Source organism: Physcomitrium patens, chromosome 6, assembly GCF_059467195.1.
Source record: "Physcomitrium patens ecotype Gransden chromosome 6, ASM5946719v1, whole genome shotgun sequence".
NCBI lineage: Eukaryota > Viridiplantae > Streptophyta > Bryopsida > Funariales > Funariaceae > Physcomitrium > Physcomitrium patens.
The window spans coordinates 3,288,435-3,316,323 of record NC_143415.1 but is presented as its reverse complement, the minus strand read 5'-3'; the positions used below and the strand labels follow the sequence as shown (position 1 = coordinate 3,316,323).

At 33.9% G+C, this 27,889-nt stretch overlaps 3 protein-coding genes and 1 non-coding gene across 61 annotated transcripts; 2 read left to right on the top strand and 2 right to left on the bottom strand.

Annotated features, from left to right (window-relative positions):
* Positions 1-503: 503 nt before the first annotated feature.
* Positions 504-8,199, bottom strand: LOC112283911 (uncharacterized). Of its 49 annotated transcripts, none has more exons than XM_090250949.1 (9): positions 7,847-7,982; positions 6,976-7,059; positions 6,571-6,637; positions 5,777-5,876; positions 3,859-3,955; positions 3,585-3,674; positions 1,518-3,441; positions 977-1,108; positions 504-858 (listed from the first exon to the last, which is right to left on the bottom strand). In XM_090250949.1, exons 7-9 carry the CDS (start codon positions 1,806-1,808, stop codon positions 745-747), a joined length of 537 nt encoding a protein of 178 aa, XP_090107075.1. In that variant the 5' UTR covers positions 1,809-3,441; positions 3,585-3,674; positions 3,859-3,955; positions 5,777-5,876; positions 6,571-6,637; positions 6,976-7,059; positions 7,847-7,982; the 3' UTR covers positions 504-744. The 49 variants fall into 49 exon arrangements, with proteins under 49 accessions (XP_090107075.1, XP_090107076.1, XP_090107074.1 ...); XM_090250950.1 differs by lacking the exon at positions 7,847-7,982 and adding an exon at positions 7,527-7,597 and having other exon boundaries at positions 1,518-3,268; XM_090250948.1 differs by having other exon boundaries at positions 1,518-3,674; positions 6,571-6,641; positions 7,847-7,989.
* Positions 8,200-14,079: 5,880 nt separating this feature from the next.
* On the top strand, positions 14,080-14,978 carry LOC112283463 (protein disulfide-isomerase 5-1). Of its 2 annotated transcripts, none has more exons than XM_024522138.3 (2): positions 14,080-14,145; positions 14,265-14,978. In XM_024522138.3, exon 2 carries the CDS (start codon positions 14,285-14,287, stop codon positions 14,714-14,716), a length of 432 nt encoding a protein of 143 aa, XP_024377906.1. In that variant the 5' UTR covers positions 14,080-14,145; positions 14,265-14,284; the 3' UTR covers positions 14,717-14,978. The 2 variants fall into 2 exon arrangements, with proteins under 2 accessions (XP_024377906.1, XP_024377907.1); XM_024522139.3 differs by having other exon boundaries at positions 14,253-14,978.
* A 1,120-nt stretch (positions 14,979-16,098) lies between these two features.
* On the bottom strand, positions 16,099-19,321 carry LOC112283461 (uncharacterized). Of its 9 annotated transcripts, none has more exons than XM_090250924.1 (3): positions 18,309-19,294; positions 17,946-18,056; positions 16,099-17,544 (listed from the first exon to the last, which is right to left on the bottom strand). In XM_090250924.1, the coding sequence occupies exon 3, from the start codon at positions 17,376-17,378 to the stop codon at positions 16,164-16,166; it is 1,215 nt and encodes a 404-aa protein (XP_090107050.1). In that variant the 5' UTR covers positions 17,379-17,544; positions 17,946-18,056; positions 18,309-19,294; the 3' UTR covers positions 16,099-16,163. The 9 variants fall into 9 exon arrangements, with proteins under 9 accessions (XP_090107050.1, XP_090107051.1, XP_090107056.1 ...); XM_090250925.1 differs by having other exon boundaries at positions 17,953-18,056; XM_090250930.1 differs by lacking the exons at positions 17,946-18,056; positions 18,309-19,294 and adding an exon at positions 19,303-19,321.
* Positions 19,322-20,193: 872 nt separating this feature from the next.
* On the top strand, positions 20,194-20,267 carry TRNAI-AAU (transfer RNA isoleucine (anticodon AAU)). The gene has a single exon. It is a non-coding gene; the product is annotated as a tRNA-Ile (tRNA).
* The last annotated feature ends 7,622 nt before the right edge of the window (positions 20,268-27,889 follow it).

The window sequence follows — 27,889 nt, the reverse complement described above, 5'->3', positions numbered from 1 at the left end:
CACAAGTTTGAGCAGGTCATGGGTAGCAATATAAAAGGGATAAAATAGACCTAGAGAGGCTTACACACATGTTCTATTCCACAGAATAATCTCAGACTTGTCCTGCTGTCCGGCAATCAGCCGATGTGTACACCGAGAATTCGGCAGATGGAGCATGTTTTAACTTGGTTTAAGGAGGAAAAAGATGAAAGCTGGCCCTTCTGCAAATAGAAACTATTCGATGAGGAACTTTACTCACAACCAATGAGGCAGCTGCCGATAAACTATTGGTGCCTCCAATATATGGTGCCCATGCTCGAATAGGCTGCAGCCACCATCCACAGGGAAGAAGGAAAAGGAAAGAGATGATAAGAGTGGAGAAGGTGATCTAAACAGCTCGGCTGCAATTAGAAAAGTTATTATAAACTCAATATATTTGGTTAGGAGGTAACTGGAATTCTCGTTCTACTTATGCTTTGTTGGAATAATTCTCCTCATACGAAGCGTGTCAAACACACGTGGTCATCATTAATATAATCGAATCATATTCACAAACGAGTAACTTGAGTTTCTACAGTGGTACATGTAATTCAGGGTAAATAACAAAAAACAAAAAGTACTGAAAACCCGGTCAGTTCGAAACACAACAAAGCTTCGGCTCAATTCTAATTTACGCTTCTAAGAATCAAATGGGAAATGAAGAAAACAAAACGAGACAATAAACCCAATAAGTAAATAAATAATCAATTTCACGGTTCTTTTGAACTACAAGTCAGAGGCAGGCTTGTGGGTAAAGAGAGCTCTTCTTCTCAGAAAATACAAGCCAGCAATATGCGCCAGATCAGATCGGGACCACTCGTCTTCGAAGCAAATCCGACTCTGCAATAGAGAAAAGCTTACTTCAGAAATAACCAGAACGATTAGCTCTGACATCAGATTAAGCAATCTTTGATACTGCTCTAAACCTCAAAGATATTAAAACTTTGTGGCTTCTCACAGTAGGAATTTGCTTTTGGACCATATGGTAGAAAACAAATGCCGTAATCTTCAAGCAAGCATCTTGGCCAGAAAATAAAGCCACATTTGTGCTGTGGCATAGGTTAATCAAGCTGGAAGAAAGCTCCAAGACCTGAAAGGAAAACCGAACTTCGCAAAAAGTTTGAAAAAACATGGATTAAAAATGTTAAGTTGGGACTAAGAGATACCAAACCCTACTTGAGATGGAACTACATTCCACCTTCAAATGTAAGCTTAGTTCCATCTGAATATAGACCACTTAGAGGTCTGCATATGTAATTCACTTCCTTAACCAGTAAAGGATTATTCCCTTGTATTTCAATAAAAATAGAATACCACCATGTAAAACGTAACAAAACAAAACAAAACAAGAAGTGTATATACATATATTTACATATATGTGAACTTACTCTACTCTAAGGACTGTAGCTTAGTGAACAGCGGCGCTGTTTGAAGATGCTTGTGGATGAAAGACGATGAGCATATGCCTTATGATTGTGTAAAAAGTATGGTAAGCCTACCTTTGAGTAACAGGCCCCAGTGGCCATTGGTGCAATCTCGAGACTAAGCTTCTTCCCCAAGCGTAATTCCAAAAAGCAACCCAGTTTCCAGCTATGTAGGGGCTGACGTGGACGTCGGATTAGAATATTCTCACAAACCGGTAACATAATCAAGGAGAAGTATGAACAGGAAAGCATGTAAATCAAAATTGGGAGACTAGAGTCCAAAATCTTGCTTTGGACTCCACAAGGATCTGGTCCTACAGAGGGGTCACAAAGAACGCATGCTCTGGCACACACCCGTGGGGTCATCGAATCACTTGTCAATCTAAGGCTAGTAAAAGCTGATTCAGTATTATAATTGATTTCAACATGGTCTATATGTCCCTCAGCAAATGAATGGGTAGCCTACGCATGAGAAGATAATCAGATTGGTCCTGCATAATTCAACCGCATTTTACGCCACGTGTATAATTCATACCTTCATGTCTATGTCCAGCTGAAAGTTGCACAACTTCCCAGTTCTGAGGTCAAAACCATTACAGACTAGTCGAAGTTAACTCGTTTGCGTGTGTCATGTCCAATGTGGAGTTCATTGGCAAGAACAGCAATCCCACATTTACCTTTTCAGATCATCTGTGGCACCTCTCCACGTCACCGACACTTACACAGCCCGATGGCCAAGTGAGTAATAGAAAAGTTTTCACAAATCAAGCGTTCCTGATGGATTTATATACTCAAACGGCAATTGAGGCTTGTGAGTTGCTACAGTGATCTTACCAATTTCACCCCACGTACTAAGAGTGAATATGCACTAAGAAGACTACTATTATCTACGTCTGGAGTCTAAAATTACAGCGAAGTCTTAACTAGTGAGTCCTCTCATGGTCCATTCAATTAAGTGAGGATAGAGCTTTTCCAAAAAGGAATTAGAAAAACCTTAAAATAACCCCACTTCAAGTGCTTAGTTATATGATCATGGCCAAAGTTGCCGCAGTGGCCCTACTACGTGATTTGTCGGAAAAAATCAAAAGATGGAGGGAGAGAGAAAAAGATGCATCGTTGTGTCGAGACGCGCACCAGGCAGGTTCGACGTTCTAACCTTACCTCTCCTCAATCTGGGCCATGTGGTTTCTGACAAGTCCTGGTTATTCTAGTATTCCACTCACAGGGTCTATTTAAAAAACAAAATTTGCGGTAACGCGCAAGTCAACCTGTTTGACACTTTACAACTAGGATCGCGCCCTCCATACTTGGACAGTTTCTAGCATACAATGAGCAGAGAGCGGGAATACGACAAAAACCCTCGATGAATGTGGAGAATATTGATTTAGAAACGTGTGGGGACCTGCTACTTGCATCAAAGTGCACATGTGTAAATGATTTTGAATATTTCAATTCGCAAAAAGAGTCCAGGCGCACCGTTCGGCACATTGAACACATGTGCTCTTGGGAACGGTCGTGCTGGCACCAATGAACCTGGAAAGAAAGTTTCAAAGAACACATTGCACTAAATAACGCCCCAACACCTGTCCCCAGTCTCCAATGGTGATTCAGCCATGCCCCAAAAATTTCCAGAAAGTTCCCACTACAAATCTACGCGTACCCAGCTCACCGCCTCTCCACATTACTTCGCAGTTTATCCAAGAGATGCTGAAGTTTCTCGCATGAATGATAACTAATTGACTTTCAAATGTTCAAAACTCCACTGGAAGGTCTATAAATAGAAACGTTCAATGTAGTATTCTTGAGAACCAACGCGTTCATTGTTTCTGATAAAGTGAAAATCTTCGTTCAGCCTTGGTGCAAATTCAAGGTAAACCAACTTGTCTTGCAATACAAAGTGTTGTGCTTGTGGTTGGAATAAATGTTCTGTTAGAGGCACTAGGTCGCAGTACGTACGAGCGACTGAGAAGAAAACAGGAATGCAAAGATGCCTGCAGACCTGAATGCAACTCGCAGATGCCGATGAATTTAGACTTCCCTTTCGGCGAGATTCTCATTCTCTTTTTCTCATTTTCTTTCTCTGATAATATTTATTTTGCGTAACTATTATTTTTCTGTTCAACTGTTTGTTTGATAGTTTACCTGTTAGTTTTCTTCGTCACCAAAATTTGAAGAAAGTCCCAAATCCAGCGTACGGAGATCTAGAAATGGAAGTGCATAGTCGCAGTAAACCTACAAAATCAACAGACGTCGATAGCACCGAAAAATGCAAATAGTTGGTTGACAGTCGTTTTTACAGCACTCATGGTTTCAACTTAATCGTTGCAAAGCGCTTAAGGTTACAACGACAAACGTTGATACACATCTGAAGAAAGATACGAAGCGGTAATTTATTTATTTGGTGAATGCTTCTTACCTGAATGGGCTGCACAACGAACCAAAATAAAACTCCTCTGCAGTAAAAATGTTCAGGTTTTCAGAGGGTGCGTAGATGAAGGACTTCAAAGAGTCAGCTGCATTCACCAGTTGAAATTAGAAAAAGATTTGGAAAATGGCATCAGAAAACAGCAATAGCATCAGCTGTTACAAAACTTCCTACAGTATGTTAAGCACTAATCAACCAAGCTTAATTCTGCACATCTCTGCAGTTCGTGAACAAATGTTCACTCAAGGTCATTGCATTTACGCAGTAAAATAAAGTTCCATTCATAACATTATAAGATTCAGAGATTATCTCGAAAAGCTGCAACGGCTCAAATCAGTGCTGAAAATATTGATAAGATCCTACTGATGCAAAGTTTCTCCAAAACTTTAAAACTGCAAAATTCATAATTATTTGCTGAAACATAAAAAATGAAAAACATCCAATGCAGCTCTCCTTCATACATGATTGACACTAGACTCATACAGCATAGCTAGTTTTGATCTCTTGCATGAGTCAATTTAACTGCTTGTGCTATAAAATTCAGTATTCTTGCCAACAATACCATCTTAGCATCATAATCTGTTCGCATAAACCAAGATGAGAGACTCAAGTGTTGTTAATACTTACTGGCGCAGTCCATGCAAACCAACTAGTAGCATGCAAGAAGAAATCCGTGAACAATGCTAGAAATATAAAGCATCAGCGTATACACTATTAAACATTTTCACGACAACAATTCCAATCCTTAGAATGAAGTGAAATTCATTTGAACGAGGTAACCGTCTATAATTCAGGGATACATGAACACAACAATTACAGAATATAGGTAATACTAAGATTACAAAAACCCGAGTTGGAGTTACCTCTTGATTGTGAGAACAACAAGAACATACTAGGATCTTGATAAGATTAAACGAAGATACAAGCCAGACAAAAATTCGTACAACTTTCATCCAAGAGAGCTAATACCTTAGATAGACTGTGGTTGCAATGGTAACATCTTTACAGCAAAGATAATCATGTGTGCAACCGTAATTTAATTTTCTTCATAGAAGGAAAAGCAAATGTAAGTATAATTCATATATTGTGGCTTTCCCATCAAAATAACGCTGTATTCAAGCGAAACATGTTACCATGCAGCCCCAACCTAGCCATGGTAATGAAATCCCAAATTGAATGAAATTTCACCTGCAATAGCACTGCCCAGTCAAAGAAATCATTACAAAGTTCAACCTACTAGAAGAGAGAAGTTAGTATCGCGTTTCAAGAAGACTATTCTACAATCACTTTTATTTACACGATTCCTATCATAGCAGTGACGTTCCTCATTCATCTTTTGAAAACTCGTGGTAAACCCTTCTTTAGGAAAACCGATAACACTTCATTGGAGCTAGATAATTACAATCTATCAAATTGATCAGAAATTTCGCAATTATAATAATCAGTTATTGTTAATATATTCAAGCTCCAGAGGCTGCCAAACATGACGAATTCCATCATTCACCATGTTGCTCAAATCCAAAGAGCTCCACATATAATTAATTAATTAACTAAAATAAAATCATATTAAACTGCCCGCAGATGCTCATCCAAACATGAATTTGTCAACAATACCACACCAAGTTAGGGTACATTGAAATGACACATGATTGGATGGAAAACCCATCAATCAACTTAAGACTACATGAGGACATATACTCTGAAAGCAGGTGGAAGTCTGGAGATACCAAAACATGCATACCTGGACAAGGATGAAGGTCTAAACCTACAGTGGAACAATCAAATAACAGAATGAGATGCTCCGAGACACATACAATCCTTGAGACGAACGACGAAGGACCGAACTTTTTTAAAAACGTAACAGACAGAAGAGAGAACATGGAAACAGAGAATGTCGTCACTGCTTTACCAGATGAAGCATGTATGCAACTTTCCCATGTGCCTATTCCAACCCCTCAACTCAACGTTGGTTAAAATTCTTCAGAGATACGCCGGTGGGTGGCCAAAGGCTGTTTCAGATAACAAAGTATTTGAGTGATTAACCGAAACAATCTGCGGTTTCCTACAGCCGCAACTCCCACTGTTTGCTACTACAAATCTATGATCATAAATACTCTTCAACGATGAGGTTGTAAAACAAAATGAAGCAGTGATACCTGAGTAAAAAAAAGAAAAAAGGAAAGATAATCCTCATTTACATGATCCTTACAAAAGGCTCCCCAAATCTATTAATACAAAGTAAGCTAGTTATAACTAGAAATACATGTTAATACAGATCCGTGTCCATCTTGTGCAACAAACAAAATCACCAACCTAGGAACCAGGTTACGTTAATATTCTGATTAAGTACATCCTATTTGTCACTTAAAATAAACGCCCGACATCATAAATCCACTTTCGAACCACAACTTACTCAAGCTGCTCTTGGTTCCTTACACAACGACATGTGTACCTTCAAGAATGAAGAATCTACTGAAAGCCTAAAATGTCACAATCGTCAACCTAAAATGTTTTTTGAAATAGACTTACATGAAAGACGACTAATATACAATATACAGTAAACCGAACAGATAACCACATGGATCGTAATTATTCAAGCGAAAGATAGCATCAAATCATTTCAGCATTGATAAGACCTACAAAGCCACAGTTGGGTACAATATGCATGCAAGAGCAATGTCTAATTCAACAGGAAGCGCTCACCGTGGATTATGATGTAAAGGACCTGAAATACAGATTGACTGTCCAGTTGAAGTTAAACCACACGATTCTGCCTAATCAATTGAACAGTCTAATCAATCAGTACTGTCACAAGCTCTAACTACAATCTGAAAAATACCTCCATTACTATGGTTTTTCTACACTTCATTTATCGTCAACTCATGCAACATTTGGAAGCATAAAAACAGTAATATAAATTATTAGACATAATAAACTTGTACAAAATAGGAAGGATAATGTATAGGTGTATATATATGTTCTGCTACGAAACGAAAATCGAAGTGAGCTGGTAACTACAGGAGCTACACAAACACGTCGTAAGAACAAAGCAAAAATACGAATTCAGAAAATACGTTCAGTGTGCGTTAAGAGGAACTGAGAGCGCACCCGAACCCCAGATAAATACATCGATTCCGCAAGGGTAGCTTCAACCACTGACCATTCCCCTTCACGCTAAGAAAAGGATGAAATCTGACACAAATTGCAGCACATCCGTTACTCTCCAGCGGCCGTTTTCGAAAACGCCAAACGCATAAATTTCAACCTAACCACTGAATTAAAAATTCCTATACTTATCCACCCTTTTCCACCTTCAATTCGAACCGCGACTCAAAGACGGACCGCATGTCTGCTGCTATTCTACCCATAACCCAACAACCCAAGAACGTGACAATGAAACATCTCAACACCACAATCACTCATATAAAGGAGCACACTCAAAATACACTCGAAGTCCTAATCCAAACACAAAACATCAAAGAATACGTCAACATCATATCCCACAGATCATCACTGCCAATGCCAGCACAACCTGCCTACCCCTGTGGATAGACCACAATACACAACACCAAAGCACCACCGCTCTCAACCCACGAAAGTAATAAACTACAATCTCAAAATACATAAAAATAGAATCCTCTCCGAACCGCAAGGGTTACACTGTCCGTGAGCACTCCATACACACTCCAAGTCCCATTCAGAGTGTGTGCAGTCGTCCTCACAAGCCACCACCGCAAATCACAAAATTATTGAGCTCGCGAATCACCCATAGCTACAAGCTGCTACTCGATGCCCCTACCCCGCCATCTTCCCTATTCACGCACGTTTCAAATTCCCGGGCAATTGCCCAGCGTGGGTCGCGAAGATCGCTACCGATTTCATGATACCCTCAGTAGGAAAGCCACAATCAAACAAAAACTCTACAGCCTCCCCCGGAAATCACAGAGTTAGGTCTAAGAATGTGCATGGGCCCACCCACCAGTTTCAGTGCAGCGCACATTCTATAATCGGTGCCGCCTTCCTCAGGTAGACTGGGAAGCACCGACCTCATTACCGATGGTTGGACAACCTATAGAAATCCGTGTCTTAAGCAAAGCAACATGTGAGAGCAAAAACTGTACCCAGAGCAAATGTCGATAAATTAGTTTAAAGTTGGAAGGGCGGGTAATTAGCAACGCTATCACACTACAAGATCCTCTCCGATGAGATCAAATATCCGACCATCTTAACCATGTGAACAGCTCCCTGGAATGGACCAGTAAATCAACGCAAATCGAAGATTCGTAACGACAATTGCCCTTCCGACCAAAGTGCTCCTGATCGTCCAAGATCCTCGATAACTGATCCGCACCGACAGGAAAACTTCTAACACGTGTTTTACCCACGAGTATAATATCTTCACTATGTTTAGTCCAAACCCCTAAAATGTCCACTTCAGCATCAAGCGTTGGATGGATGATAGTTACAGGATGGACAGATTCTGCGAGTTTGAATTGTGCCACGATGTGAGATTCTGGATGTAGTGAGGACGGGCATCATTGTTGCCTTTCACGGATTGGACCAGGTGGCGAAAATGGATGAAGATCAAGATTCTGGTGGTGTTGTGCTGGAATGCAAATGATGATAGTCGGGAGAAGCGCATGATTCACGTTGGAGAATGTTTTTACCAAAAACACGTGAGGAATTGAACACGTTTGGGGCTCTGACAAACGTGGGATAATGGAAGCAGATAGGGAGGGTTCGAGCACTGAGTCAGAAATTAATGTTCTGAAAGGAAGCCGTACACACTGGCTGGTCTGGGATGCTCCAAAGGGAATTGCTCTGAAAGCTACTCGGAAACTCTATGCTCATTTCTTCTGTTTCGAAACTTCTACACATATATATACATAGGAATATTAAATAGACCAATGAAGATTAACCACATTCATCATGATTACCATATTCTTCATGATGGGTAGGTCAATTTTATAAAAACCTAGGTCTCTTTAACATTTCTATATGTATACCCTCATATTCTTCATGATGGGTAGGTCAATTAAATAAAAACCTAGGTTTCTTTAACATTCCCTTACACACATATATATATATATATATATATATACCCTCATTGTCCTCAATCTGAGTTACATATTTGGCACAAAACTGTCTTGCATAGTTCCATGTCTATTACATGAGGCATGTCTATGTGTGAACATGTGTCTAGGTAAAATTTTTTTGTTTGAAAATAATCCTCACTTGCATTAGGAGAATGATATACTCACAGGTGTTTGGAGAAACCCATGTAAATCAATGGTTAAACAATGAACTAAAAGGATCTAACTATTATATAGGTTATTACCAGTTTGATAATTTTTAGTTAAAATAAATATATATATATATATATCATTTAATGGTATGTGAAAATAATTTTAAAATAATTTTTTCCAACAACAAAGAACAAACCAATTATCTTTAAAGCTGATTGGCCCAATATTTTCTTTGATTTCTATTAATGCAACTAATTTGTCTATAAAAAATGTAAATTTTTGTGTAAATAAATGAATAAAATCATGTGTATATGAGTTTGTATATATATGTATATGTATATTTATGTACATATACACACACGTATCTAAGATTTTATAGCAACAAAATATGCTATTTTTAATGATTAATGGTTTTAATTAAATTTTGTTCTAAAATAATAATAAATATTTTAAAACATAATTTAATAATACATATTTTACATAAAAAAATCATATAATCTTAAACATATTTAAAAAACCTTATAAAGTATTGACAAATTGATTGCTAATTGAATTGATTTATAGTTATTTTTATAATAAGAAAAAAAAATTCAAGCATCATTTTATAAATATTTTTTTATAATTATTTATAAAAAAAATTATGCTTAGTTATAATGTGATAGAAGCCTTTAACATAAAGTATCTCCAAAGAAAAAAACACATTGTATTTCATAAAATAATATTTTGTAATATTAAAATTTTAGTTTTAAAAATTGATATTCTTTAAAAACAAGTAATATAGAATATATAATTTATTACATACTACTCTACATTACTTAATTTTTCTTTGTATTAATTTTTAATATTAAAAAACTAATTTAATTAATGTTAAAACTCAAAATAATTTCACAAGTTTTTGGATTTATACTGGATGTAAGAAGTATCCATTGATATATATATTTGCACCAAGATCTGGAATATAGTAAATCAACTAAAGACATTGTTTTTTCTTAACTACAATATTCAACCTATATCCGAAAGGATAACTATTTTTTGTTTAGAAGTTTTTTTTTATTATTACCATATCCTTTGTATGCAATAATAGCTAATATAATGCCATGAAGATGTAAACTACAAGGCACCAGTCTACTATATTATTTGTGATGCTTTCAAAATTTAAAATTTATGAAAAGTAGGCATAATCAATTTAAATTAATTTTTTCCAATCAGCACAATTTATTATTCTCTTTATTTAAAATCATAAATGTAAATAACATATTTTTTTTTATTATTTAGTTTTATATTAGTTTGCTTGCAATTATCTTTTAGGGAATAAAATCTGTTAGATGATTTTCTACTCAAAATAAGTAATTTTTTTATTTACAACCCTTTGTTGATATCTCAAATTGTATTATTACTTGGCATACTTTGTAAAAGAGTAGATACATCAGATTTTATTAATAGAAGGATCTTTTTTTAATGTAAATATAGAAAAAAGTGTTTGTATTTTATTTTTTATTTTTTATTATTTTTTAAGATGGATCATGTAAAATTAAATGACTTAATGCCATTATCTAATTGATAGAAGAATTTTCAAATTTTATAATAAACACTATGTACATCTTTGCTATTAGCACTATTAATGCTACTATCTTTACATTCAATATCATTCCTAAAGATGTTTTAAAAATATATTTTGCAATTTTTTAAATTATTATAAAATAAAATAATAGATAAATAATTTTTAGAAATTGATTATGAATTAAAAATTTATAATATCAAAATAAAAATTTAAAAATTTAAACAACATCAATATTACGATATTTATATATTACAAAATCCTTGTACATATATTTTTTTAATGTAAAATTTCACATGAGTTAAAATAATATTAAAATATATAATAAATAAAACTTATTATTTTTTAAACTTTAGTATAAATAATAATTAGCTAGTCTAGTTTATAAATGTTAGTTTGGAAGAATCAACCCTTCTAGGAAACTTAAAGTAACAAGATTTAGAGAATAAATGATAGCTAGGATATATTCAAGTTACATAAGAACAATATCAATAGAGCCCAAATAATAGAAGACACATTAGAAATATTTAATTCATATAAGAATCAAATGTCCAAAAGTTTAGATTTGAACAAATTATGTGAGATGAATAAGTTGTTGCTTACAAAAAGATAATTAGTTATTAGCAATTAAAGACTATAGTATAAGTCACCTGGAATATTAATAGTTGGTAGTATGAAGGGCCATGTTCATTGTTGTTATTATTTATTATAAATTCTCATTCAAATTAATTATAATTATACATTATTTTCTAAATCAATACTCTAGTACTTCTATTGTTTTATCTAAGTTCAATCTTTATGGTCTTTCTTTTGATGTTGAGGTATATGGAATTTGGCTCAAACTAATAGTTGGTAAGGATTTTTTTTAATATAAAATTTAGCAAATAAACTATTTGAAGATTAATACTTACACATCAGTAACCAACAAGAGGCAAAACAATCTAATGACGATATAAGGTAATAATCAAGCTTTCTTTTAATCAAAAGATAAGTTTAGATAGAATTTTTTGACTTACTAGCTTTTAGACTTACCTGTGTCCAAATTATTAAAATTTAGACTTTAGATCTATTAAATAGTAACTTACATGTACTTATATTTTATATATATTATATCAAATTAAATAAAATCATATCTAATTTATTTATTTATAATTATTAAATATAATACAATTTGATATTTTATCTTTATATATGAAAAATAAATTTAGAATAAATATCATAATTTTAAGTTTGTAAAATATGTTACTTAAAATTATAAATATTTATTAAGTTTTTAAAAAATTTAAGATTTATATTTTTATAATTATAAGTACATTTGGATGCAGTAACTAATTTTATTTTTTTAATTAATGAGAAGTGTATATTATACATGCTCAACATATATAAAAAAAAAGGTATCAAGTTATAAGTATTTTAAAGAATTACAGTTAAATAATATATAGCAAAAATAGCAATTTGGACCTAATAACAAAATAGTTGTTACAAATATGTACATCACCTAATAATTAGAAGTAGTTGAAATAAAATTAATATTTAATATGTTATTTTAAAAAAATCTAAAAAAACATTTTGGGCTAAAATTAGATTATTAAGTACGCTGTTAGTTGTGAGATTTTTTTAAAGTTTTATATTTTTGAAAAAACTACCGTGAAAGAATTGCATCAATTTCTAGCGTCATTACTCTTGTTCCGGGTTAACCTAGTCGCCATTGACCAAGCACATACGATAGCACAGGTCGTACACCGACAAGCACTTCCACGCTATTACAGCGCAGCATTAAGACTTGTTGCCGTAGCCCGCTACTGACCTCAACTTGGCAAGGAAAGGATAGAGCAACGCACTACAACTAGCTGTGAAAACGACAAGCCAGAAGCGGCCAAATCCTGACCCGAAATCCTGAATGGAAGGCCACCAGACGATCACCTGACAATCTAAGAAATCTTAGACGCAAATTTACAGAACCATACCGAGGCCGACAAATCTGCAGCAAACAATAGCCACGGAATTAGAGAAGCACAAATAATGCGATGCGGCACTTGGAAGGTAGCGTCGGGGACCTACAAGTGTTGCAGAGCAGATCGAGATCCGACACTACGAAGCCATCCACAAACACGCCTTAAGTTTCAATTGTTCAAACAAGCACACACTCTTGCGATGACGGCACTCTAGTTAAACTCCTTTACGGATCGATGCACGATCTTTCTATAAACGACTTCTGTAGCATCATGAAAAAAGTACTCATTCCCCATCCTTACACTTTGATCTTTTTGTGTGTGAACAAATATTTCACACCTATACTTCATCAACACAATCTACGGTGTATGGATGCAGTACAAAATTCGCCCTTCATAGATTCAGCCTAGGGCTAAACATCGAACACCTCTCGCAAGCTACAAACTAGGAATATGCATTTCTAGTTTTCAAATGCAAAACCTTTTGCAGGATGAAAAAAATATAATGAAAACAACCTTCAAACCCTGGACAAAAAAAAAAAAAAAAAAAAAAAAAAAAATCCTTTAAAACACCAATGATAAGAATGTGTGTGTGTGTGTATATATATATATTTGACAAGCTTATAGTAATTCTTTTTATGTGCTTACAGATTTCTAGTGCAGAAATTGTGATATGATATTTAACAATATCTATAAACATGAGATTTTTTTTTTTTTTTTTTTCTTGAACTTCTTATTTTACTTGAACCATTATGTTTAAAACTCATACCCGAAAACGTAAGATTTTATCCCAATTTTTTTAAAAAATAAATATTAAATCAAAATTTGCATCTATACTTAAATTAGAATCCCTAATTCATGATTTGTGAATGTATATATATATATATATATACATACATATACAAGATAATGAAATGCTATATTTTTTTTACATTACCAAAGAAACTGGTATTTCTTGAAAATTTCATCAATATTATGTTCCTCAAATAAGATTTGGAACGCAGTAGTTTAAAGGAATATTTTGAACTTGATTTGTTGAGCCAATCTGAAGAACCAAAAAGCTATAACTCATTAGCAAAAGTGTGGATTCTCATAACAAACTTTTAAATGTGAGAATATTGTCAAATGTGTGTTCATTATACAGTCTTAAAGAATAATCTACTGTCTTTTATGGGCTTTAATGCATGACAAAACTCACACTAAACGTTAAGCCTCGATGCAGGTTGTTACAGTGTTAACTTCTGCCCACACCAACTTACTGGCAATTTAAACGGTTATGGGGACCCCACGTTGCCCCCATCAGAGGCGCGGTCTAAGGCCCTCATGTTTAACCGCAGGCTTCAAGCGTTCGTATGGAGTGTTTGTCTAGGTCGGCGGCTACATGCGATCGCGTCCCTATCGTCGTGGTTCGGATTCTTCTAGTGTGAGTTGGAGAATCTGAGTCCACTTCACAGCCCCCCTATTCATCGTCGAAGCCACTGCATACTCCTTTTCAAACATAGCAAAGATTTTCTAGAGCAAGGTAAGCAGGAACTCTTTCTTTGTTTTTGATTCTGTTTCCAGATCTGTAAGAGTTGAAGTGAACAATCGACGTGCCAGAAGCAAGGTTCACCTCATCCTTGGCGCTAGTGTTTTTGACAGGTTTTATTTTGATACGCGAGATGGGCTCCTCAAGGGTTCTTGTTCTCTTGCTTCTAAGCGCTACCGTCATGGCCGTGACGGCGGACGTGGTCTCCCTCACCGATGCCACGTACGCGGACAAACTGAAGGAGCAGGATACCTTGTGGTTCATCAAGTTCTTCGCTCCCTGGTGTGGCCATTGCAGGACTTTGGCTCCCACATGGGAGAAGCTTGGCACGGCCCTTGCGGACGAATCCGGGATCGAAGTGGCATCTGTGGATTGTACCACGAGCAAGGCGACTTGCACTAAGGCGGATATCCGATCATACCCTAGCCTGAAGATTTTTTACAACGGCGAGGAGGTGAAGAAGTATCAAGGTGCGCGCGATCTGGAGTCCTTGAAGGCGTTCGTGCTTCAGGAGTATGCGGAGGCCACCAAGGCTGCAAAGAGTGAAGAGGCAGCGGTGTTGTAGAGGTGTGTTGCACGATCGAATTTTCTCAGTGGTTTAGAGGTTTCGTAATCACCGCAAACCTAAATTTGTATCTTGGAGCTCTTGGCGCTGCGTTTGAGACTGCCGTGACTAGATCGCTAAGGTAATTGGATTAGCTGGTTTCGTTGATCCGGATGAGCGGGCAGTTCGTGTGTCGGAGGTTTAGAATCACAATTGCCGTGTGGGCATTTATGTTCTTCCTTGGTTGAATTTTAAACTTAATTGCTGTGTTGATTAATCCTTATACCGAGCAACCAACTTTTTAATTATGTATAGTTATGGCACTCCTGCACTGTTCTATTCTTGTTTAAACTCTTTTCGATGGCTAATTGCTGTGGTTTTGCTGCTCCAAGCCATATGCAAGTCATTTTAATATGCTTTCATCAAGGTCATTGTTACTAGGTTCTTCATAGAAGGTTCACAGTCTGTCTGTACAGTGTGTGATTGCGAAATTAGGTCAGAACATGATTGATTTATGCATGGCGAAGTCTGTGCAGCGATGATCCTAGATTGTAGTGAAAACTTCTTCACTAGACCAGGCTATGGCATCTAGGCCCTTCTCGATTCGGAAAGCCGCATCATCCTTACCTTCGAATGCACTGGAGTTTCTAACATGCGTGAAAACTCAGTTATGCAAAATGATATTTCCGGTGTCATGCGAAGGCTAGATTTTAGCATCATATACTGGCCAAAGATGTGTTGCCTTTACAGAGGACCCGTAACTTGGAATATGGTCGTCACTGCCTTAGTTCATCGAAACAAAGGTGCTTATTATGAGTCCGCTAATTACAAAGGGGTGGTCTGCTAAACGTATTCTTAGAGCAAGTAACTGTTCAAAAATGGTACATTTCCAGGAACGTGGAGATAATTACGTTTGGACAACATTGTGTATCCCAAGCTTTCCTGAAGTACTGTTGGGTACTGATAGAAAGACAATTTGATTCCAGTCATTATAAGCGCAAGCAAGATTCCAATGCACGGCAGAATGTGAACCTGCTGCATTCTAGGTTACTGTTTTCAACCCTGGCTAAACTGCTATGGTCTATGATGTACGTCGAATCGCTGTTCTTGCACGCTAACGAAACTGCATCTAGCTGTTCAAATGCCGGGCAGTGAGAATTCGACTTGGCCTGGTTTACATGCACCAACGAAGCTACAAATCCTAATGCTACACAGCAGTCAGAGCTCCTCTGTTTGCAAGCTTGGTCTCACACAATCAGTGCACAATTTATGCGCGTGTGCGTGTTTAGTGCCTGTTGAGTGCACTCTAAGACAGCGTGGCCATTCCAACTAGCTTCAGTCGTTTAGCCGGCTGGTTTCATTAGAATAACAGACCCAAACCCTAAGAATATGCAAGACATGTATAGCCTCCGACATGAACATGTTTTACTCATAAATTCACAGGACTCCACAACAATAATCTACTCTTCTACAGTTTACGTGGCACATTAGGATGTGTGATATTTGGGTCATGAATATCAGTGTTATTTCGCATAATATCTTGCCAGCTTGACTTTTCTGTCCGTCTAGAAATCTCTGCCAGAGTATCCGCTGGCTGGGCCTCATGCACAAGTTGTGAGGACGTTCTCTCCCTGTCCACTACCATGAGCACAATAGCACCAACAAACATAACCACTCCAGTTACATATGGAAACCATGAGTACCGGTTATTGCTCTTCCCCCTTTTCTTAAGCTCGTTCCGCTCAAGTCCCTGCGACTTCATGAAAGATAGGTCTTTACAACTCAAGTCCAACACACCCAACCCATTCACTTGCGGCTCCTTAGATATTACTGAGGGACTAATAGGTCTCAAATCCCTCTCGTCAGACATTAAGGCGGTAGTCTCCACTTCAGGCACTGCTTGTTTTGCATTTGACTCTATTAATTCCATTGATGAAGGTTGCCTAATTTCAGCAGTCTCATATGGGGTCTCCACAGCTTGCGAGCCGACCTGAAATAATTTTGTGTTAACACAATCGGCATCAGAGGCACCCCTTGAAGGTGGATCTACAGAGGTCGATGAAGAACCATCTTTGCTCAGCTTACTGCTCATGCTGAGCCTGGCGGAAGGCAGCTTATTTGACGGCTGCTCGATATGGTCCCGGAGATTGTTCACTACCTCAGTGGACGTTGACTGTTTAGGAGAAGGGCTCACCCAAGTATGCCTCACGTTATCGAAGTCAGGTAGTTGAATACTCAGCATTCGCGCTTTCTTTGACAAGCTTCGTAAGCAAACACACACATGGCGTATATCTTTCTTGTCGACTGCGTCAGATGGATTAAATAAATCCAAATCCAACATTCCTACATCCTTGCAAACCTTCAGAAAAGCTTCAACATAGGAATATGGTTGATACTTCAGGCTAGTCTTCAGATTCACGTGTGGAGAGGACAGTGATGGCGCAGGCGGATTCTCGATATGACCTTTACTGAAAGAAAGTTTTTCCAAATTCTTTTTGACGATCTGCGAAACGTTGAAAAGTACTGTGCCGTCAGCTAACAAATCCTGTAAGCTTGCGTCAGGGTCAAGTTTCACTTCCAACACTGCCTCCAGCCATTCTCGGGCTCCTTTCTGTAGAAGTTCAACATCGGACTCACGAAAACTACTGGAGTTAATTCCACGAGGAGGGGTGAAACCCTCCATATCCTCTAAAGTTAAGCAACTTCGATATTCTGAAAATCCAGTGTTCTGATCTCGCGGTAAAACTTATAAACCTTTGGTGTTCAATGCTGTACCAAATCAAAATCCCATCACCACAGGCCCCTGTGATGCAACGAAAATTATGTTACGAGAACACTTGCAAATACACCTACACGGTCAACACAAAAGGAAGAATTTATTAGAGTGTGATAATAACTTCAAATATGATGCAAAACCTCAAAAAACTCTGAAAAGAAATCCCTTAACCAGAATCCATTGCAAGGATGGCGAGCTCTTAAACTATATTGATCTACAAAGTTTGGTAATAATGAAGAGAGTCCTTAACATTAAAACTTGGTCTGGCGTACTAAGAAAAAAATGCAGAACCACTGGACACACTGCAGTTAACAGCTAGCAGAAGCTATTAAAAAAATCTTTTTCAGAAAGGATTCCATTGGAATTTAAAGAACCTGATCAAATTGATCACAAACACCACTGGGGGATCGAATTCAGATTCATGAAATCAGATGTAATTCTACGAATAATGCTGCAATAAGGTGATGAACCTACACCCTACAATTTAAAACTTTGTCGTCGCAATTCCGAGTTGCATAGCAGAGCTGTAGACCAGCACGCCAATAATCGAAAAAAAATCACTTCTAAATTATTCAAGTTCGCCAACTAGTCCCAAGCATAAAGGAGGCTTTCAGTAGCTTACTCATAATTTTAAAGGCAAGTGTTAACGCTTTTTACGCTCAAGAGAGAAGCGGAGCCACAGACAAGTTTAAAAGTATATTTTCAATCGGACATTTATGTAACAAATATTTTGCCAACATCGAATAGTGGTATCAGAATAGGTCTGGACACGAAAGTGAAAAAACTTCAAGCATCAATTTTAGATAGCGGAATAAAGAAATGGTTTCAGTGGAAAACCCTGCTATGCTCAGAAGTTCATCCGAGCAACGATAATCTATTTCGGAAGATATTCCTGCGCACATAAATCAATCTTGCTTCGTAATCACAACCGCGATGAAACATTTGACAAGATCCTGCAATGTGGACCTTCCATCTTCTAAAAGATACCAAAAGCGAATAAAGAAATGTTCCATAGAGATCACACAGCGTGAAGAGACAAAAGTGTCATTCAAAAAATTATTCTATCAGTTTACAAAGGAGGAAGAAGACTGACTCCAAACGGTTCACTCTAACAACACCTGAAAATTCGAGCAATAGAACAGCACTAAGTGTGCATCGTGCATAAATCTGAAGATTCGACAACACAAGAAACGATCGCAGCGTATGCTTTAAAATCCACACACATTCATGTAAAACATTAATCATTTGATCCAAAACAACTGAGAGCCTTAGGCAACACCGCAATTGAACAAATCCATGTTCTAAACAAAGCAATCGACAGCAAACCAACATCGATGGAATCCAAACTACCTAATTCACTGAAATTTCACGGCAAACAAACTGAACAGGAATAGAGCTCCTAACCAAGATCGCAAGACATCGTATAGTCATAGCAGAAGCTTGAATGAAGATTTGCGAGGAGAATGTAGCAACGAAAAAAGTAAACTCCTCGGACATGGAGAAATGTCAGAAAGAACAGAAGAACGTGAAACGAACCGCACCATCAGACCCAACACCCCAAAATCACGAGAACAAACAAATTTCGGTGCTGTAAAATCCGGCGCGACAACTAGTCCATACCATGCGAGGTCAGTCGTCACCTGATCACGATATCTGATAAAAGAAGGGAGCAGAAAGACTGACGAAGAGAGACGGAGAATGCGGAAAACAGAGAAAATCAACTCAACATCCTAAACCCTCTTCTCCTTGCCCATGGCAATGGCATGCTGTGAAACGGGTGCGGATGCGCCGATAGAAACGCCCATAGAAACGCCCAGGCACCCCGTCTCACCCGCTTTATCCGTGAAGGCCGAACTTAGGAATGTTCAGCCATAGATTCCCACTGCCTCGTGACTCCTGCTCCCACAATTCCTCGTCTTTTCCCCCCTCACTTGGTGATCCCAAAGGGCTTTGTAATCCCAATCTGTTTCCAGGTGCATGGTTCTCAGGGTTCCCATCGTTCACAAAGCCTAACATCAAACCATGTGGCAAATTTCACTGTGCATCAGTCCAAGGTCTGCATTCATCCCAAAATTCCAATGCAGGTTGAAATTCTGAAACAGAAAGAGCAATGTAAGAAAATCTAAAGCATTCATATATAAGTATTGCACAAACCATAAGCAGTTATTATTCAAGCCAAAATAAATCAGAAATAAAAAGCTTCATATATACATCTAAATATGTATATATATATATATATATATATAAACACATGCATGCACACACACACACACACACACAAATGCAGGCCTTGCAATTTCAGCAAGTATGTATTTTGAAAATCCCTACCTTTTCAAATACATAAACAAACAAACAAATATTTATTGAAGCACACAAAAAAAAGAAAGTGTAAACTTGGAAGGCTTTGAATTGGAAAATTTGCTAGCATACAGTTGCAAGTTGTATTGCATTTATTGTATTTAATTTTCTGTCAAAATGATGGCAACATCATTAAAACAATTCATTGATAAGCATGAGAAGAAAAGGGAGAGGGGGTGAAGGGTTGAGAGTTTGTCGGGGTTGTTTGTGGTCGAAGATGTTGGTGGTTTCAGAAGCGGCAGCTGAGTGTGGGGGTAAGCAGGGAAGGAGAATGGTAAGTTTGAACCAAAACGTATAGGAAGACGCGTATGGAAATGATCTCCACGTGAGACTCCACGGGAGTGGGGTAGGCCCAAGTAGTGTGGCTTTGTTAGCTCAGTTGGTTAGAGCGTCGTGCTAATAACGCGAAGGTCACAGGTTCGAAACCTGTACAGAGCATCCTTATGATTTGGTTTTAATTTTTCTCCTAGAACACCACATATTTTCAACAACGCTTCATTCATTACAAAGTCAAAAAGTTGAATTTTAACCCAGTTCCAAGTACACAACAAAGAAGGATAGAATGCCCTGCTACACATAAGCTATTAAAAAACCAAAATGAAGGGACACTTTTGATATTACTTTTAGTTTTAGTATTACTATGATATATTTTTTGAAATATCATAGTAATACTAATAACAAAAACACTTTTGGCTTTGTTGGGTGGTAGCCATAATTCACATACAACCAATACATGTAGCAAATAATGAAATATACATGCACAACTCATGCATTGTACATTCAAAATAAAAAAATAAAAAATGGATGGGCTTTGCTTGACATAAATTTTAAAATACAACTAAGGGCCATAAAATATTTTTACCAATCTTATATTCAATATTTTGGATTTTATTTATTTATTTATTTATTTTTAAGATACAACATTTCTTGTTTCTTTTATTTTTTTATTTACTTACTTATTACTTATTTACTTACTTATTTATTTTGGCACAAATGAAATACACTCAATGCATTAATACAACATGGAGATTCAACAACCATCCTATGGCCTAATGCTTTAACTAAAGCACATTTAGGAACATGGTGACCACAAACCCTTACTTTCTATTGACCTAAAGGACTTTTTATTTATTTTTAATTATAAACTATCAACTTTGAAAATAAAAACCTTAGATTCTACCTTATTTTTATTTTTGTACAATCACCTAACATATGATTTTAGTCATTTAAGTTCTATTCTATTTACAAAGAAAGATTGTACAATCATATGGTTATTTTCTATCTTTTTATATGTGTTTTTTTACATCATTTAGCCATCTTCTTATAGAAGAGTTTAGATTAAGCTTCTAACTTATGTCTTGTTTTATATTTCTTCACCAAAACAAAAAGGATTTTTTAGAATCCATAGTATATGAAGGCAAGTGTCACAAAGCAAAGATTAGATGATTTTACAATGCTTGAAGTAAAAAAAAAAAAATGTCTTTATTCAAAATTGTTTGTTTCTAAGAGATTTTTTTTGAGGATCTCCATTTTTTCAAGCTATTTACTAATTTAGACATAAAATAGGGCGTCCAATTTTGTATATGTTGTATTTGTAGGCAAGTCTAAATTCTTTGTATTATGGATTTTAACTTTTTAAAGATAGCATAGAAATTTCTTTATTATATTGCACCTACTTACTATATATTACAACTTATTAATATTGAATAGAAAAAAAATAATATTGATATTTTATTTTTATATGGTTCAAATGTCATATCTTTTTATTTAAAATCTAAGATGTTGGGCTTTCTAGATGATATTCTAAGTCCATATAATACCAAAACATGTGTAGATAAATAGAATTTAAAGGTTTCATATTTTATATGTTATTTGTGTTATAATTTTACATTATTTTTTTTGAGATAGTATAAGCAAATTTTGATTTTTGATTGATGGTATGAAATAATATATAAATTATATTGAAATTACTTATTTATTTAAAAAATATTTATAATAACATGAAATATTAAATTTGTAAAGAATTGAATATAGTAATACAAATTCTTATTTGTAATATTATCATCTTCAAAGATATTGATGACTCTTGTAAGATATAAATTTCTTAAGAATTGAAATCATATGTATAGAAGGCAAACAATGACCATGTTGTATCAAGGACAAGAATTTGATGAATACAAATAAATAATTGAGATGTTGTTAAAAGGGCAAGCCTTCTTGGGAGAACATAGGATCCTTCATTGCAAGTGGGTTGTAAAAAGCACAATGTTACTCAAATAAAGTCAAATATAAAAAAATAGTCAAAGGCAAAGTATAAGATTTAGACTAAATTCTTTTTTATGCCAAGATGCATCCAATTCCTAACTCAAATCTTAGATCCATACTTCATCTTATTAAAATACATATAACTCAATTATTACTAATTTAATCTAAGAAAAGTTAAGCTTGTTGAGCTTAATTCAAGCTACAAACTTCAAATTGTTAAATTCCATAAACAAAATCTGGAAAAAATAAGAACCAATTCAAGGAAAAAATCTTCATGAAGTTTTTTTTTTTTTTTTTTTTTTTTTTTTTTTAAATTACAACTCTGGCTATATATTTGACATGTACAAATAAGCTTGAGTAAAATAAAGAAGCTAATGGGATATTTTGAAGCTTAAAAATAATTTTTGTATATGCACTAATCTCGTATTATGTTAACTTTTTCAAATCATTTTTTATGAAAACAGACAGATCAGACTTTGTTTTGATTATGGTATTATTACAAAATAAATAAAAAAAAATCAACTCCACCCTATTATTTTTTATTTAAAAACTTTTTAGCAATAGAGATCAACTGTAAGATTCACAACAAAGCACTTCTTACAATTGTGCATTTATTTCAAAAATAGTGCCATTCAATAGAAGGTGCTTCAAGTCCATTGACTATTTATACAAATCACAAGAATCTCCAATATTCATGTTAGTATGTATTTTAAATAATTGCCAAGCCTATTAAAGTAGGACTTTATTAAGATTTAAATTCAAGATCACATATGGACTAAAAAAACAATAAGTTTTGATAGATATCTTTTTTTAGAAGTTATTATCTTGTATCAAAAGAAAGAGATGTAGCTTTTCATGAATAAAGAATAATTTTCTTGAAGCCAAAGAGATTCCATCTTTGAATAATAAAATCAATAGTAATCATTGATTCAATGTTTTTATAAGCAAGTTTAATCAATTATGTCATCTAACTCTCTTGTTTATGATATTAGAAATAATTCTTAAAAATCTCATAATACTTCTAAGTTTGAGTCAAAGAACAATTTACTTTATTTCAAGGGATGTTTATATGTTCTAGAAGGTGAACCACAATTACAAGCTCTTTAAGCTCATTATAATTTTCTAACTGTATGATATTTTGGATACAACAAGATTTAGAAATTAATCTCAATTTGTTTTTGATGGCCTTAAATATAAAAAGAAATTAAAGAATTTTTACAATCATATAATATTTATTCAAGATAAAAAAAATTAACTTTAACCTTATCAACTTTTAAACTACTACTTATATAAGAGTAACTATGATCTTTTGATTCTATGGATTTATCATAGATCTTTCAATCTCAAGTTTATATTATTTTATATTTGTGTTAGTAGATTATTTGAATCAGATAACATATTTTATACTATGTAAAAAATCTATTACATGTAAAAAAATAATTAAATATTTTTTTTGACAATATCTATTATTATTATGGATTATCAAAGAATATTACATCTAATAGATAAATTCAATTTGTATCAAGTTTTAAAAAAATTATTTTCAAGATATTGAAAGTGGATATAAAATTATCTTTGTCTTTTCATCCTTAAATTGATAAACAAAAAAAATAGGTGAATTAAGTTTTGGAGCAATATTTATAATATACCATCAACTACAATAAAGATGAATGGTCAATTTTTTTATCATTAATAAAGTATTTTTTATAATAATATAATACATTCTTCTATTCAATAAATATTTTTTATGTTAATTATGATTATCATCCATGACTTGATAAGTTAGACTTTTTAAAAGTTAGTAATCTTATAGCAAAAGATTTTATAAATTATTTATCAAAACTACATACAACAATGAATTCATAACTAAAGAAGACTCAAGAATAACAAAGAGCAATATAGTTGCCTATTACAAGGAACAACCTTTGTTCTATGTTGGTAATTAGATATGCTTACTTTGTTGTAATATAAAGACTTAGATCATTTTTTATTTGTGAATAAATTGATCCAATTATATATTAGTTCTATCTAAAAGAGTCTATGAAGATCTATCTTGTATTTTATGTGTCTTTTTTAACCATATAAGACATTGAATAAGTCAATAAAAAAAAAATGTCACATCTTTTTAAAGAAATAGATAATAATTAAATATTTAAAGATAAATAGCATGAAAAATAAAGATATATTTTATTGAATAGATAGCAAGATACAACATATTTGGTATTATGACTTTAGAAGAGACTTTTGATGTTTGATGATATTGTTGGAGGAAAAAATAATTTTTGATAGTAATAGAAATATTTTATTTGAAGGATGTTATACATGCTTTAATAATGATAAAAAATCAGGTTGTCTTCCTACCTTGATATAGGATAATATTGATGGTTGATAGAATCTATCATCTACTTTTGAATAAAACAAAGATCAAAATATGTATCAAATACAATTTGACGCATCTTAGACTTCTTCAACATGTCATCACTGTTTGTTTCAAAAACAATTTCTAGAAGGGAGGATAAAATCATGAGTATTCATATTTATTCTAATAATTATGTATATAATATGAATAGATAGAAGTAATAATAATAATAATAATAATATTTTATAAAAAAGCTTCTTAGAGGCTTTATAAATATAACTTTGCTTTTATAGATGTCTACATATAATTTATAGATTGAAATATTGACCAACAAGTTGACTACATATAGCACATGTTGGTAACTTGTACTACAAGTTAGACATGTGGATCACATATATGAAGCTTATTTTTCAAATCGGACATGTCACGTACAAGTTAAATACATGTTGGAGATTCTACAAAATATCACTACATAGCTTCTAATTCAATAGTATATATAGATACAAGAGTAAAGCATTTCTTATTCTTATCAATTTTATTTATTTATTTATTTATTTTATTTCTACTCTAGTTTCAAGGGTCTTTAATTTTCTTATCTTTTATAAAAAGCTATTCAATTTCTTTTTAAATATGTATATATATATATATATATATATATATATATTACATATTTTTATTTTTTCATCTTTCTTTGAGAGACCTTGTTGTGACGCTCTTAATTTAAGTGCATCAAAGATATTTAGAAGATAATTAATTTTACTTATAGGGAGGGAGAAGGAAGAATATAGTACTAATACATTTACAAATTTGAATAGGATTTAGAATATGAAATTGTTATCTTGAATGGATTATTTGAGCTTGAAGGTATTGTCTTTTAGGATAAATACCTAGTTCTATAGTAGTTTAAGATGGATATTAGGAGAGGCTTAGGAATAGAAATTTATGGCATCAAGGATTTTAATTTTTTTATGGAAGGGGGGGGGGGTAGGGATCAAAAGGAAGAGAAACTAGGGTCGCTGGAATTTTTGGAGAAGGGAGAGATTCAACCCTAGTTTGAAGTTTTGAAGGCCACTTACAGAATTTTCATCTTTTTATTTTGAAATTTTGAGAGAAGTTAGATTATATTGTTAGCTTTTCAACAAGCTATAGTACACAAGAAATAGATCTATAAAGAGGGAGAACCATGCGAATTTGTGAAAGGGGGGTCACTAGAATTTTTGGATAGTGAAATTTAAAACTGGTTAGGGATTTCTATGCGAGTTCTCGTATTTTCTTCTTCTTATTCTACTATTTTAACGGAAGTTAGATCGTGTTGTTAGCTTTTTAACAAGCTGTGGCATACAAAAAATGAAGCTATGAGGACAGAGAACCATGCAAATTTGTGAAAGGGGGATTGCTGGAGTTTTTGAATGGCAAAATTCAAGACTAATTAGGGGTTTCTATGCCATTTAATGTATTTTCTTCTTTTCATTTTGAGAGAATTTAGATTGAGTTGTTAGCTTTTCAATGAACTATAGCATGCAAGAAATGAAGCTACGAGGAGGAAGAATCAAACAAATTTGTGAGAAGGAGGTCACAAAAGTTTTCATGTGGTAAGATTCAAGACTGGTTTGAAAATTTTTATTGCATTTCTTGAATTTTCATCTATTTGTTCCAAAATTTTTTTAAAAAAAGGATCATATTGTTAGCTTTCCAATAAGATATTCCATATAACAAGAAGAGCTCTGATAAGGGAGATTCACATGAATTTGTAGAAAGGGGGGTTGGTGGAGTTTTTGGAAAGAAAAATTCAAGACTAATTTGGTACTTTCTATGCCATTTATTGGATTTTCTTCTTTTTATTTTGAGAATTTAGAAGAAGCTAAAGCTCATTGTTAGCTTTTCAACAAGTCTTATCAAACAAGAAGAAAAGCTAGGACAAAGGAGATCCAATCTAATTTGTACATAGGGGTTTTGAAGGCAATGTCCACAAACAAGCAATCAATTTTTTTTTCCTTGGTTTGGTTCTTATTTTTTCCAGATTTTGTTTATGGAATTTAACAATTTGAAGTTTGTAGCTTGAATTAAGCTCAACAAGCTTAACTTTTCTTAGATTAAATTAGTAATAATTGAGTTATATGTATTTTAATAAGATGAAGTATGGATCTAAGATTTGAGTTAGGAATTGGATGCATCTTGGCATAAAAAAGAATTTAGTCTAAATCTTATACTTTGCCTTTGACTATTTTTTTATATTTGACTTTATTTGAGTAACATTGTGCTTTTTACAACCCACTTGCAATGAAGGATCCTATGTTCTCCCAAGAAGGCTTGCCCTTTTAACAACATCTCAATTATTTATTTGTATTCATCAAATTCTTGTCCTTGATACAACATGGTCATTGTTTGCCTTCTATACATATGATTTCAATTCTTAAGAAATTTATATCTTACAAGAGTCATCAATATCTTTGAAGATGATAATATTACAAATAAGAATTTGTATTACTATATTCAATTCTTTACAAATTTAATATTTCATGTTATTATAAATATTTTTTAAATAAATAAGTAATTTCAATATAATTTATATATTATTTCATACCATCAATCAAAAATCAAAATTTGCTTATACTATCTCAAAAAAAATAATGTAAAATTATAACACAAATAACATATAAAATATGAAACCTTTAAATTCTATTTATCTACACATGTTTTGGTATTATATGGACTTAGAATATCATCTAGAAAGCCCAACATCTTAGATTTTAAATAAAAAGATATGACATTTGAACCATATAAAAATAAAATATCAATATTATTTTTTTTCTATTCAATATTAATAAGTTGTAATATATAGTAAGTAGGTGCAATATAATAAAGAAATTTCTATGCTATCTTTAAAAAGTTAAAATCCATAATACAAAGAATTTAGACTTGCCTACAAATACAACATATACAAAATTGGACGCCCTATTTTATGTCTAAATTAGTAAATAGCTTGAAAAAATGGAGATCCTCAAAAAAAATCTCTTAGAAACAAACAATTTTGAATAAAGACATTTTTTTTTTTTTACTTCAAGCATTGTAAAATCATCTAATCTTTGCTTTGTGACACTTGCCTTCATATACTATGGATTCTAAAAAATCCTTTTTGTTTTGGTGAAGAAATATAAAACAAGACATAAGTTAGAAGCTTAATCTAAACTCTTCTATAAGAAGATGGCTAAATGATGTAAAAAAACACATATAAAAAGATAGAAAATAACCATATGATTGTACAATCTTTCTTTGTAAATAGAATAGAACTTAAATGACTAAAATCATATGTTAGGTGATTGTACAAAAATAAAAATAAGGTAGAATCTAAGGTTTTTATTTTCAAAGTTGATAGTTTATAATTAAAAATAAATAAAAAGTCCTTTAGGTCAATAGAAAGTAAGGGTTTGTGGTC